This window comes from Cryptotermes secundus, unplaced genomic scaffold (assembly GCF_002891405.2).
Source record: "Cryptotermes secundus unplaced genomic scaffold, Csec_1.0 scaffold1114, whole genome shotgun sequence".
Lineage (NCBI taxonomy): Eukaryota > Metazoa > Arthropoda > Insecta > Blattodea > Kalotermitidae > Cryptotermes > Cryptotermes secundus.
Window position 1 is genome coordinate 132,899 of NW_019737401.1, and position 15,497 is coordinate 148,395.

At 39.2% G+C, this 15,497-nt stretch overlaps 1 protein-coding gene across 13 annotated transcripts in view; it reads left to right on the top strand.

The window, feature by feature from the left end:
- LOC111870405 (inositol hexakisphosphate and diphosphoinositol-pentakisphosphate kinase) overlaps positions 1 to 15,497 on the top strand; it is a 112,280-nt gene that overhangs the window by 92,279 nt on the left and 4,504 nt on the right. For 11 of the 13 annotated variants that reach the window (XM_023862662.2, XM_023862663.2, XM_023862661.2 and 8 more), the window contains exons 24-27: positions 6,607 to 7,017; positions 11,438 to 11,653; positions 13,002 to 13,161; positions 14,420 to 14,984. In XM_023862662.2, the coding sequence (XP_023718430.1) occupies positions 6,607 to 7,017; positions 11,438 to 11,653; positions 13,002 to 13,161; positions 14,420 to 14,984 (1,352 nt within the window). Of the gene's footprint in view, positions 1 to 6,606; positions 7,018 to 11,437; positions 11,654 to 13,001; positions 13,214 to 14,419; positions 14,985 to 15,497 lie in introns of those variants that run through there. The other 2 variants (XM_023862672.2, XM_023862673.2) reach the window with 2 other exon arrangements.

The window sequence follows — 15,497 nt, forward strand, 5'->3', positions numbered from 1 at the left end:
CGGGCGCTCATATTATAAGGTAAGGTTATAAAAACCATCTTTTAAGATCATTTTAGTGAAAGTTTCATGCTTCAAGGCGTACCATTCACTGCTCAAATACTAAACAACCTGCTTCCATTGCCGAGATACAGGGCGCTCATATTATAAGGTAAGGTTATAAAACCACCTTTTAAGATCATTTTAGTGAAAGTTTCATGTTCATATCTCATATAATTTAAGAACAATGATGAATAAATCATTTTCGAGCAAAATTTAAATGGCCGGCTGAATATATTACCGCCAGAGAGACGGCCGCGGAATTTAAATCACCGCGCGAAAGGGTTAAGAAGTGTCATAGTCCTTTTATGTACAACTAAACTGGATGAAAAATATTCATAGAAGATAAGGAATTACCAGAGTATAGGCTCCAGGATGCACTGGTGTAGGTGACAGCATCAAATATGTTCCTTATAGACACAGTTCACAGTGTGATGAAACAACACTCTCCTCACATAGTGCTTACTTTTGAAAATGCATTTTTTTAATATATAATTGAATTAAAGTTCCTGATATGTTTAAGATAATTCTGCCATTCTAATTGCACTGTTAAAATGAACCTCTTAATTAAGTTTTTATAATATAATCTTTATTTAAACTATACATTAACGACACTACATGTTGCAGTAAATTGCAGAGTGCTGCCCCTCTGACAGAACTGCTGTAACCTTCTTATCTGATGACATTTCTTTCTGGCTAGCTCCATGCACATTTGTATCCATAATTGTTTGTGTACTGTTTTAATAATGTAAAATGTGTTTTCTTTTTCCCTCCCTGTCATGTGAGCAACATATATCTGCTTGGTTGTGTAATCAGTTGTGGTTATGGCAATTACACACAGTAATCATGTAGTAAGGGAAGAGGCAGGAGAAGCAAATCTCTCTAGAAAATACTGCATCTGTGGAGTGATTCTTAAACGTTGTATTGAACCGGGACAAACAGAGCATATTAACATTAGAGTAATGTGTGTAGATAGTGCGAGTGCTATAGCTGTGATAGTGAGCCCGTTTTGCAGATAAGTACTCATTGCCCACAAGAAAAGTAACTTTGTTGCTCACAGGAACATCATGTGAGGCATTGTAGCTCAGTCTGTGAAATGACTTTGTACTACAAAGAACACATCTAGGGTTCAGTCTCCTAACAGAAGCATTTTCAGATGACTGTGGAATCCACCTGTCTGTCTGTAAATCCTAGGATGCTGTCATAAGGACATAGTTGACAAGAGAACAAATCTGGCCACTCAACTGTATTTCATGCTGGGGCCTGAATGTTTTAGCTTTGCAGCTTCACCTTAGCATGGAATTTGGTCACAGCTTACAGATATTATTGACCCTAATTATGAGTTGGCTTGATGTTACTGAATGTGTCATGTCATTTGTTTTGACATGTTGGCCGAATTAAGCGCAGGTTTCATTATGCTCTGGAGTTACATGCTTTGTAAGTCATAGATGAACCATTACTCCCATTCCATGAGCAGATGTGGGAGAAGAATTACTTTATCAAATACCACTCATGTATTTTCATATTCTGTGTAACTTGAACAAATTGAGAAAGGCATTGTTTCTAACTACCGTATTTGCAGTAATTGTTTAGAGTCCTGTCTTTGTCGACCAGCATGTATAATTTCTCACAGCATGACGGTAGTTGCCTGGGACCTGTACTGAAGAGCTGAAGCTTTTTATTAAAATATTAGTGTTTCAGTGTCTACATTCTTTCAGTTCTGTGGTATGATTATTCAGGTACTTGAACTGAGTGACATATTGATGTGGCTTAGTGGAACTCCCTGTGGATGAATTTCAATTATCAGATCTTTCAGATGGATCTCAACAAACCCAGTTCAGTTCAGCACAATTCTAATTCAGAGAAAGAACCATGGAAGCTTAGACATGACAGGTATTGAGAATTGCCTTCAGTACCATATACAGAATAGCTTTGGGGTAGGTGCTGATTAGGAAAGTAGGTCCATTCCACTTTCCCTGCATATAGAGGCCCTCAGGGCATGGATTTCTTCCTCTGAACCCCCTGTTCTGCTTGGCACTGCAGTGTACAAGATTAATGCCCTCTGTCAACCACACTTCTGTAGATAACGTTCTTACTGGGTGTAAGATGCCGTAACCTCAGCAGCAGGTGAAGCGTGTCAATGAATATTGTAATTTAGTCCAACAACGAGCTCATCTGGTTCGAGATCCCCGTGGCGTGGAACTGCCTGCACACCTCACCACTTGACATCCTTTAGTATGTAGGTTCACCACATTTGCCAACTGGAGGAACATGTTTCTGCTCTGATGATATTACATTCCAGCAGTACACTTAGCAATGCACAATTCCAACACAAACCTACACCTTGTTTCATGCATGTCTTACCCCCACTCCTTACTTCTGTCATCATATCAGAACATTTTCACTCAAACATTGCTGTTCTGAGTACATGGTTCAGGTGGCTTACTGCACTCATTAACTACCTGTGATAAATTATTGATTTAAATTCTTTCACTATGATTTATTGTGAAGTTATGATTGCTTTAGAAATTACTGTTGCGAATACTGATCATGAAGGTAAATATGCTTATTTAGTTACACTGTATTACTGGTAATTGTTCTGTTGAAGGGGAAAGGATACATGAATAATCAAAGAACACAGATAATGCAAGATCAGGAGACCATAGTGACTGTTAAACATAGAAATTAAAAATTGTATTCACAACTGCTAATTTAATTATTTTAAATGCTTTAAGAGTTCCAGGAAAAATATAGTAAACATAAAGTGTGTGTTTCACTTTTCTCTGCAACCTCTATTTGAAACTTCTCCTCTGCCAACAATTTGGTGAGTTACACCCAAAATATGCACAAAATATGTCTCATGTAAAGTGGTTATTAAAATTTTGCAGTCAGAGTGATAACTGATGTATCTGTACATACTTACATAAAATTGTCCAGTATCAAATTTAATAAAACTATATCCAGCAGTTCTTGAGTTGTTCTATGTGTACAGACAGAGAGATGAACAGACTGACTGAACCTAATAGGCAGTCTGCCAGTTTGCAACTAAAATAGCACAGGGATAATCAGGAATATGCTGTAGTGATCTTGAGTTGTCAAGGGTTTTGAAGCATTAATGTTGGGGAGAATTGTTTGGAAGGCAGTTTTATTGCCTCTAGCGTTCATTTTTAAACACTTCTTTTGTAGTGATTTTAGGTGTCATGGAGTGACTAGTAACTTTGCTACACTCATTATCATCATTAAGCACCGATGAATATTTCCTCTTCAGTTCTCAGAACAAAGCTAGGCTATGAAGAAAGTTGTCTTCTGGGTTTAGGCACCGTGTATTCTTCGTTTTGGCCGACGTTTCGGAGGAACGTAGCGCCTCCATCTTCAGAGCAGTTGAATAGCTGCGGAGAGCAGTAGCTGTGGTGATAGGATGTGGAAGCTAGGCTATATTTGGCTGACCAGGTCATAAACAGTCATATATAAATGTAAATAGTATGGAAACCAGTACCGTGATAAATTATTTCATTGTTCAGAGCTAACAAATAAACCTCTGACATGAACATGCGTGTGTTTGTTTTGGTTTCAAAACCAAGATTGAACTGTCAGCACTCCCAAAGAGTGTACGTGCCCTGCATCATATATATATATATATATATATATAAATAACATAAATCCAACACGGGTTGCTGCTTGATGCATATATATAACATTCGGCCATTAAAGGTTAAGTTGGCTGTTCCTGGGTCACCTCCTTAGGTGCATCCAACTCCATTAACAATTCCAAGACATCCCCAAATAGGTATGATTTTTATGACAGATATTTCAGCAATGGAGAGCACAAAGGATGCTTCACAGTCTGTTTGACATCTATAACATTGCGCTTAACAAGGCCCTCAGACCAACTTCAACTGTGCAATGCTAAGTAGGGAGCCTCCAGTGGGTGCAATGTGTCTACCTTTCCACAACCTTACTGAACAGGTCACACATCAGTTGGCTGTGGGCTCTTGGTTACCAGAATTTGATCTGTCAGGCACCAATTTTATTTGTTCTGGCAGTACACATATTTATCAATGTGTGCTATGTAATCAAGAATCCACTGTTTGATCCTAAATTTAGATGATGTAGCATGCTTTTATTCTTAGTAAAATAACATTTATTTCTTTTAATTTAACCTAATATTATTCACATTATATTATACTCTTGTCTCTTATCTTTTAAGTTAATTTATAAAATGCTTTTTTTATTTTTCACAGTACAACTTGCATGTTGGCATGGCTGCAACACTTCTCTTTTTCTCTTCTAAATGCTGATTTTCCTGGACCATTTTTTGTACATTAAATAATATCTCTCTGGAATCTATGACAGTATCAGGGGCAGAAGTGAAGTGTTGTTTTACATCAGATTGAAGTCTGAAAACATGACAGAGATTTTGGTAGCAGAATTTTTGAGCTATGTTTGGCAATTTATCCTCATATTTTATTGTGGGTAGATCATGCCAGTGCAGGGGTGCCTTATATTTTGAATGTCATTGGTTGGTCCAAATTAATAGATCATTATCAGACAGGGGCATTAAATGTTGGCATATCAGGAAATGGATTGGGGATGCTGCAGATTAGGAGAGCTGTAAGAAGATAGTTTTGCTCATGCGTCAGAATATATGTGGTCATAAGAGAATTGTTACAGATTTTTCTGGATTATAAAAGTGTGTTTGTAACATTCAGAAGTTCATTCCTTATCCAAGAGAGTTTGGAGAGGACTCATATAAATGCAAGGCTGGTTTCAGTCATTTCAGTTTTTGAACAAGAGTTCAGACTCTGGAAATTAGTTAAAATTTAACTTTTTTTTTTCTTTCTAACTTTTCTGTTGCATGCTCTAAAATGGAAGTAAGTGTTAAAAATTAATACATTATGGCTTAAAAATGTAATATTTTAATTAGTGAAGATCTTAGATATAATCATTTTGTGTTTTTATTTGCTGGTTAGTAACCTTACTAAAGTTCACTGAAGATAACAGCTAAACACGACATGTAAGAGGAATCACCTAGCACTACAAACATACAACAATTCATGGGCACATAAACGAGGGTATTTTCAAGACACCTGATGGTAACCATATTGGTCAAAACATGTAGAGCACCAGTGATGTGAAAAGTAATATTTAATTAAATAAAAACATGAATTTTAAGATTTTAACACAGGTTTGCATGTGAGAAAGTGAATAAGAAGTTAACATTACTGAAATGACGCATTAAAAAGTTATGGTCACTTAAGTTTAGTTTCATTAGTTGTCATCATTAAGATGATCAAACTAGCCATGACCTGGCTGGATTGTACATTACGTTAACTTTCCTTTTTTATATCTGTTTTAGAACACTGTCTTTGCATTAAACATTGATTGTTCTAAATTTAATTTGTAAGATCCTGTTATATTTAGTGTTCTCTATTTTCTGTAACACATACAGGAGAATGATTTGTGTGAGAGATTTTATGAGAATTTTACTAATACGTATAATGATGTTGCTTTTAAGTGAGTAATCTTTTGTTCCAGTATTGTTCTGGTACAGCAGTGTAAAAGCTATAAAAGGTTTGGTAATCAGTTTTAATCATTTTTAAACTTGTTCATAAAATGTACTAAATAACAAAGACTTACCTTAGGCAGTAGGAAAAAAATAACAGTACAAAATATGCCGGGTATTAAAATGTAGTACATAAGATAGTAAAATTCCTGAACAGTGGCCTAACTATGAACAGAAAATTGATTTTACGTTAGCATGTCCGGTGTACCTTAATTTGGATGTAGGAATATTAAATGCTAAATTATTAAATGTGGAATGATGAATACAAAGGAAATCGAACTCACAGTTACACGGTTCAGTTGGCCGCGCCATAGCTCAAGTGGTTAGTCGCTGGCTTCCCATTGCGGCGGCCCGGTTTCAATCCCGGGTCTCGTCAAGTGGGATTTGTGGAGGACAAAGTGGCACTGGGGCAGGTTTTCTCTGAGTACCCCTGCCAATCTCCATTTCACCAACTGCTCCACAATCACCCTCACCTATCATCTGGAGCTGGTACAATAGGCCAGAAGTGGCCGCAGTACAAGGGACTTAGTCCCGCCCCACTAGCAATAGAAAAAATATACATGGTTCAGTTCACTTGAAATACCTGGTTAAGCCATAAGACTTTGGAGAAGAACATAGCTTTATCCATTAAAATAAAATTGTCTGGATTATTATTATCTAGGTGGGAGTATTTACAGGAGGGTTTGGATGCTGCCTTGCCATGTTTTCTTGCTGTACATAGGTCCATCAATTCCAAAAGGAACACCCTCGACTGGGGTTTCTTTCAGTTTGCAGCACAGTTTAAATTGAAACCCAGAGCTTTTACTTTGATCACCTCTTCTAATCAGCAAATTTGTGTGTGAATGCTGTAACACATTTCAACCAGGCAAGGAGTTTCTCTTAGCTTTGGATTTTCTTATGATTTCTTTTTCTTTTTCTGTCCTTCACATTCCTTACCACTCATTATCATTTATTCTGTCTTCTTTGCACCGTATGTTTTTGTGAATGTTTTCATTGTCACTGTGCAGATCCCTGTCACCTGTGTGTGCCATCCCCATGTACGTTGTGTCACGTGTCAGCTGTACCGCTCATTCACTCTCATTCCAGTCCTAGCTTTCCCTCACCAAGCCATTCTCCGTCACGCTCCCATTCTCTTACTCCGCCACCAGTCCCTAACACTCTTGCTACAGACCAGGGTCCAGCTGGTACCACCATGGTGGTAATGGGTGGGCGGCGCCACCGCCACAGTATCTCGGGCCAGATGAGCTACTTTAAGATGTTGGGGTTTGGCCCTATGGTGGCAATGGGAGTTGGTAAGAAGATATCTGGCGCTGGAGCAGGTGGATCAACTAGCAGCCTGTTTAGTACTGCTGTCATCAGTGGATCATCCAGTGCACCTAACCTGCGAGACATGATTCCAAACTCTGCTTCTGTCTCAGGTAAGTAGTTTGATGTTCTTGTGTTAATCCAGAATATTCAGAATTCTAAAAGGAACTACCTGATTAATTTTTTCTGATGATGAATGTGTGACAGGAGTTTCAGGTCTAAATTTAAGTTACATGAAACCAACATAAATTAAAATGTTCACACAAAATTAATAGCAATAAAATATATGTAATAATAAACGTTGCACATCAGAAAATCTTATTATCAGAAACATAGTATTTCCACATTGTGATGTATATAGCTAGGCCTACACTCGGGCTACATCTGGTGGCATCAGATTGATGGTGTATTAATGAATAGAAGGAAATGCTGAAGTGTAACTGCTGTGAACTCTGTAGAATATGAGAATGGCAGTCTCTTTTTGGATTCTTACTGTTCTCTCAGTAGTTGAAAAAACTACTGCAACTTTTAAAAGTTTATGGGCTTCATATAGTTTCACAGTTCAGCAGTTAGTGTCTGAGCCTAGTTTTCTTATTGGAAAACTGGAACAATGTAAATCACTCAGTAATGATCAAAGTCTGTTACATTTAATCCATGGATGACAGACATTGAGTTCTGATGAAGAAAACAGTCTTCTGGGATTTGGCACTGTGTATATGTGGTGTTAACCGACGTTTCGGAGGAATGTATCGCCTCCATCTTCAGGGTAGAAGGAAAAATATAAGAAATCCACGAGCAAAGAGACCGTGCACAGGGCTAGAGCACTGTGTGATCAAAACAGCCTACATGCGGAGTTGGTGCTCCTGAGAGATGTATTCAAGAAGAACGGATACAACAACCGGCAGATCCACAGAGTTCTCAACAGTCGGCCCAACATCAGCCGGCCTGAAGACAAACCGGGCTCAGTCGCTTTCCTTCCCTATGTCAGGACCATATTCAACCGTATCAGCAGAGTGCTCTCCCGGCACAACATCAAAGCAGTGGGTCTGCCTCCAAACAAATTATCCAGTTTCCTCCGACCGGTTAAAGATAGCCTGGGCCTAAGGACGCTGGGTGTATACAGTATCCCATGCGAGTGCGGCAAGGTCTATATTGGGCAGACAGGCCGCTCCGTGGACTTGAGGTTGAAGGAGCATCAGCGGCACATCCGTCTCGAACATCCGGACAAGTTGGCCGTAGCTGAACACAGCATCAATCTGGGACACCGTATTCAGCTTCAGAATACCTCCATCCTTGCCACCAAGACCCGCTATATGGATCGCATCATTAGGGAAGCCATTGAGATTGAACTCCATCCTGAAGATATGAACAGAGAGGGGGGGTTTTGTCTCAGCAAGTCATGGAAGCCTCTCATCTGTTCTCTTAAACCCCCCCCCCCCGGGAAATGACGTCAGATCCAGAAGGCTACACAGGCCATGACCAACTAACATAACAACCCCACCCCCACCCCATCCCACCCCCAGCTTAAGGGTTAGTGCCCAGCCTTTAACCTTGCCTTTCTCTCCCCAAACACAAAACCCTGCNAAATCCCAGAAGACTGCTTTGTTCATAGTCATCGCCGTTAAAGCCTCAAATCTTACATTGAGTTCTGATATCCACAAACTTGTAAATTCTGTTTGGAACAGGAAATAATTGCCACATCTGTGGAAGAAATAGATCATTTTACCCAGGGATAACTTGAGTTATAATAATTTCCAAGGAACCTTGCTTCAACTTTATATAAAGTCTGATTCAGCATTCTTCTGGCAGGACTAACACCATGGGGATGTACATAACAGTTGAATGGTTAGCATTCCTGCTTTATGTTGAGGGGTTTTGATTGTCAACTGGGAAGTTAGCAATGCTGACTGAGTTATCTTAGTTTCACACAGTCCCTCAAGGCGAATTACTCTGACAACCCTTCAGATGTCCCATGACCATGTCAATTCTTTTGATATTGTACATGTGTAGCTTATGAAACATAGAAAGAATTATTAAATAAATGAAATTCAAAACAGCACCATATATGAATGAAATTATTGAGAATGGCCATTGTACATCATGGAAAAATCAGCTGATGATCAAATTGACTGTTCATATTGTCACAAGTATGAGTGTGACTATAGACAGGGTCTGGATTGGTGACCTGATTAATTTGACTCTTTGGTACAGCACATTACTACACTTTACAGTTCACTGTTACACACGCATGCACGCACATGTGCATGCATTCACACATACATTAGTGTTCACAGTCACATCTTCACTGCCGTTGCCTGGTAGCGGCTTCCAGTGGTGGACATTCCCCTTCTTCTGGGTTCTCTAACTGTTCCTGGCCTCAGGTTTCAGCTTCTCGCAGCAACAGCTCATGACTGAACCTCATCAGTTCTCTAACTATCTCACTGACTGACTAACTCAGTCACTCATCATCCAAATTGCTCAGTTCAACTCAACTCAACTGACTCTCACTAACTGCTCTGCTTATAACATCTCAGCACAGACTGCACAGAAAACACCATACCATTGCTCTGTTGCTGTTAATGGGCTGTTGCCTAGCTGTTTGTTTCATGGTCATTGCCTAGCAATAGGTCTACATACCACAATATTATTAGACCAAAAATGGCAGTAGAATTGAATTGATTACTTGGAAAAGAAATTATATCCACTTTTCAGGCACATTACCCTTTCCACCCAGTTCATTTGGCTGTACAGACATGAGCCATTAATTAACTTGGAGAAACCTGTGAATCAAAACAATATTTCTGAACAGGCATTCCACAATGTGAGTCTCAGTGTTCTGCAACATTTTGAATTCAAATTAGTTTCAATACATGTAACAGCAGTTCACAAAGTTTTGTAATATTGATGAATGCACTTCCCATTAATGCTAACAGTAACATATGACATCACAGCCACATTGTACGAGTGACGAAAATAATGGGTTCTAATTTGGATGATTGGATTTATTAGCACCTTGGTTACATGTTCTCTTAATCACACTTAAATAGTGCTGTCACTGATTTACACAATTTGCAGTTCGCCATTGCACATGCACTACGATTGTCTGTCTTCACTAGTCATCTCCTGGCAACGGATCTCAACAAAGAATCTAGCACTTCAACTCACTATGAAATCTTCTTGCTGTTTTGTCTTCAATCACTGTGGAACCTCAGAACTAAAAATTCTTCTGGACTCACTCCTCCAGCTTATGACTGACTCATAACTGCCCTTGAACTAACTCTGTCACTGCATTCACTTCTCTTATAAACACTACACAGACCCCACACAAAACTCCATCTCTGTTGTTGCTGATGTCACTGCTTAAGTGTAAGTGTGTTTACCAAGCCATTGCTTAGAAATGGATTGCATAACCCCTTTGTTCCACCACTGCTGGGCATGGATGACATACCAAACACAGCCTCATCTATTGTGTGTTGGACCTTGTTTACAGAGCTGTTGCCTGGCAATGTGTTGGGCAAATCTGTTACAGTATCAACTTGAACTAGCTAATGGCTGGCTAATAGCAACCACTAACATGCACACTGTGGAGCACAGATGGTCATAAGTCCACATCACAGAGTTGCCGGATATATTTTCAACATGATGGGGCAACTCTTCTTTCTTTAAAGCCACTCTTGCCTCAATCTCCATAACATCTAAACTTTGAGCAAGAGCACATTCAACTATTTCAACTCAAATTGACCCAAGAAGCACTACCTGGAAGTTAGGGAGGAATATCTCGATACACCCTGTGTATTTTTGTCATTTTATATGAGTATGAAACTTGGTCTCACTTTCGGGTAAGAACAGGCAATGAATGTGCTTGGAAATAAGATGCTGGAGCCATGAGGGATGAGATATTGAAGGAATGAAGAAACCTGTAGTGAGGATTTTCACGGATTGTACTTTTGACCTATTATTGTTAAGATGGTTATGTGGTTATGTTATGTTATGGTTGTATCAAGAAGAATTCAATGGACAAGTGTATTACAGTCTGAATTGGAGACACAAGAAATGCAAACATAATTTTGATTGACATTGTCAGAGCATGAAACATGGGTATTGATGATAGGATAATGTTGTAATTGGTCTGAAAAACTTGGGGTGGGAAGGTGTGGGCAGGATTGAACTGCCAATGGGAGGTTTTAATGGTGATGGATGACCGTTTTATTTCTGGAAAAATGTGGCACTTCTTCATCATCTGGATAAGTATCAACTTTTCGGGTCTTTACCATATAATTAGGAATAAATGCAATTAGCATCTCCTCCAAAGCCAAATATCATTATTTCCAGTCCAACTTTAGTTATGCATATGAAGCTGTTTTTACCTTGAAATTTTCAGAGCACTAGAACTGGTAGAAGTTTGGCTGATTGTGAAAGGGCTTAATCTGCTTATTACAAAGTCTTGCACCACTGAATAAAGAAACACTTGTATACATATAGATATTTCTGTTACACTCAGAAACTTGACATTCTTTTTGTGTTTTATTGCAGCAATCGAAGGATGTGGAGGTGTGCCTCCTATCAGGCCCCTAGAGACCCTGCACAATGCACTGTCATTGAGGCAGCTTGACTCATTCCTGGATGTCATGACATCTGCCCCACTGTTCCGAACACCAGCGTCATCGCCTCCGAAGAATCCATCAACACCTCTACCATCAACTGCATCTGTGCCACCTCCTCCACTCCATCTGCAATCTCCCAGCAGCAGTGAGTATTTCTGCACTTCCATGTACAAATCAGCAACCCATTGTGTGTTGCAGCCACTGCCAGAAACAGCATGTTCTGTAAAGATCCAATCGGCTCAGTTTTCCAAGCCAGCTAGAAGATGAGACCATCCACTGTTGAACAGCATGGCCATGCTACTGAACTGCCCATTGTAAACATTGCATACACAAGTAACAGGCTTCCAAAGAGATTCTGTATTCATCTACATATTTACAATATTTTGTAATTGAAGATGGTTTGTGAAGCATATGGAGACTTCTTGGAGTTAGTAGCACCTCCATGCCTAGTGAACATACAGTGGAACCTCACTGTTACGAGAATTTATAAAATTTCTAAAAATTCTCATTGTGAGGGATATGTGTATTATCCAAAAATGGTCGAGTTATGTCCCCTAACTTCCAGTTGCATATAATACAGTATGGAGCCAAGGTTTATGTAATATTGTGGATATAGCAGGGTTTCTTCTTTGAAGGGACACAAGAATGTGAATAATTTTGTGTTCTCATAATTTTTAACATTACGTGAAGCACAATGTTAGAGCTTTCCTGAAACTTACATAAATTAGGAACATTTTCTTAAGAAGCAAATATCCTGCCCATTATTCTCTGGATACCTGGAAGCAGATCACTATATTCCAGTCACAAATGCCACTCATATTGTCCATAACAAACAGTCTGAAAAGCAGGTGAACAGGATACTCACTATTTTCTTCTGAATATATTCATTGAAGAAAGAAAACATTTTATGATGTGTATAAAGTAGTTATAATTCTTTAATCCCATAAAGATTTCTTCAAATAAGACCCTGGCTGTCCTTGAAGTTGCAATGATGTCTTGTTTTTAGATATTCTATAGGGTATATTGATCAAAGAAAGACTATGGAAGAGCATAAGGTTGTCGACTGTTGGTGACAAAATGAATTGCTGTTGCAATATAAGTGCCAATTTCAAAATATATCTAAAAATGTTGCCACTGTTTGAACAAAGCAGACCATGTCTCAGAATTTATGTCAGTCATGTTGTTGTCTTGTGGTTAATATTCTAATAATCAAAGAGGTCTCAGTTTTCAAAAACCACCCAGTTGTGACCTATACTGGCTGAGGCATTCTTCTTTATAGCAACCAAGCATATGCCAGAATAATATATTGAAGCAGGTGTGACCATTTTCCCTAATGGCATATATAACTTACAGAGTTGATGATCATTCTGTCCTGTCTCATTTTATACCATGAACTCTGCAGTTTAAATAGGATCCTGAAATAAGGAATGATTAAAAATTCTGGTTCAGTTAATAGTGCAGAAATGGAACATGACATGTGGTTTGTCACACAGGTCTTGTGTGGAGTGGGCCTCCTTCTTTTGTGTCCAGCAGTGGACCATCTTCTCCAAATGGGACATCTGATATCTTCTCATTGCGTGGAGGTGGGGGAACTGCAGGAACTTCAGAGAGCAGTGAGATGTCACTGTCAGCCAGTCTCATCAGTAATGATGGGTATGGAAACTCTCTGTCAGCCTTGAGTTAGGAGTCTGTGTTTCTACTGCAGGTGCTGTGCATAGTTTTACAAATTTCTAATACTAAGCATATCAGAGATGATTGTTACAGACAGCAATATCATTAAGGAGACTTTCTATTACCTTTTGGCAGTATGTCATCATGTCATGACTGAGGGGTAAATTAAAAAGAAGGTTCTTAACATTTTTACAGAAAATGAATCAAAGCTATATTTAGGAGCCATTTTATTTGAGAGACTAGTCCCTCGCTCATTCAGTCATTTGTAGCAGCACACGTAGAATCTGAGGATGACTATTGTTGGCGACATCCATTTTAATTACTGCATTAGGTTAAGGTACCGATTTTTCTTATGACTAGTAGAGGTCACTGCTGCAAATTATCAGTAGCAAAAGAACTGTTCATTGTGCCTTTCAACACTAGATTCATCATGTATGTTTGTACAAGTTCTGGAAGGTTAAGAATGAAAGCCATATTTGTTGGTATGAGGAGTAAGGCAGATGACACCTGTGAGGTCATTTGTGTGTATAGGTGTTACACCAGAATGCCAAACACTTTCAGTCTGTTTCTGCTTCAAGAATGACTTAAACATGGCAGTGATAATGACAGTTTTAAAAATATGGTACATAGTGAAAGTACTATTTAGTTTTTAATAAAATACATAATTTTTGAACCAGCATTAAATTCCTTCAAATGTAGCTGTTATTTTAGTCCCCAGAGAAATAGCTGTCATTATAACAAAACTTAAATTATTAGCTAGATGCTGAGAAAACTATGATGTCACTTAAGTATTTTTAGAACAGGAAAGAATTTAATATATATGCAATAAAGAATGTAATGTTTCTATACATATACATTACAGTTATGGGAAGAATACAGAATTATGGGGAGTGTCTCCGACAGAATATAGAAGTTCAAATTTTCTCCTCTACCTCACTGCAAAATAGAAACGTACATGCAGCTTTTCAGATGTATATTCCTGTTCAGTGATGTTCTAAACCTGATGTGGAAAATTACATGGTGTAACATACCTGAGTAAAATACCGAGGCAGCAATATCCCTATCCCGCCTTTTCCCGCTTCTGACATTATTTCTTCAGTTGTAGGGATGATGGGTGCCATATGTGTCTCTAAGTGCGTGGTGTGGCCCAAAGATACACCAAAGAAACCTACAAACTAATTATGATTTTAAAGTCATATTGGCCATATGGTGTGCTGTTAGTGAAGTGCCAGTGTTACAGGTATGGTGAGCTGACAGCCACCCTGGCCAACATCTTCCCAACATTTCTTGACCAGGACCTAAGCAATGTGGGTATCCTCCTCGAGAGCAGCACTGATTTCTACCCACAGCCTAAGGAGGCGGAACCAAGACAATTTGTTGTGCCTGAGAATGGAGCGCTCCTTCAGTTCTCAGCCACTGGTGGTGACAGTGGTGATATTACTCCTGTGTCTGTGTCAGCCAGTTCTGAGTTTGACTTCGCGTCTGCAGCCGAGGGTGCACCCTGCTACATTGGAGAGACAGAGCCAGCTGCTAGTATTGGTGTGGATATTACAGACATGAGTAGAAAAGACAGTGAGGCCCTGCAGGAGGACAATGGCAGTTCAGGCCGGTCACCACTGCTAGCCAGGAGTGTGGAGAGTCTTGGCAGGAAGGAGGCCTCCAAGCTGGTGGGAGAGTGGGTGCTGGAGAGCTCTGCTACATTGGCAGCAGACATGCTGGTGATGGTTGAGCCTGCGGAAGAAGAAGAGAGGACCATCACCTCCTCCATGACTGCAACCTCTCCCGCCCACAAAACCATCTTTCAGGTAATAGGTTGTTGATATTCCTACCATGTCTTGCTTTAATTCAACCAACTGTTATGGAAAGCATCAACTGTCACTGCAGATGTTACTGCTGAACATAGGAGTTTATACTGTTGGTAACAGAATTCTAGTCCTGGAAATGGGGGAAATGTAATCTTTATAACAAGTGTTTAAACATGTTTTTACTGAAATCTCGAAATCTGACTTGAACATTAATGCAGATCTATCACAACTTAATGTCATTGATTATGTTAGTCATTGTTTGTTATAATTTTTCCCTGTCCTTGTATGTCTTAGAAAAAAACACTTGCATTGCATCCATAGTTTTTACAAGACTGTAGTCCAGATCTATACATCCTATTACAGAATCATGTGCACCCAAATATGGGAAGTAGGCTAAGATGAAATATCACTGTTGCATTTCGTGCGTGCGCACATGCGGGTATCTGTATATAAGACAGAGAGAGAGAGAGACTAAATCATGAATTGCTAAACCAATTTTTCAGAGTTCTCATG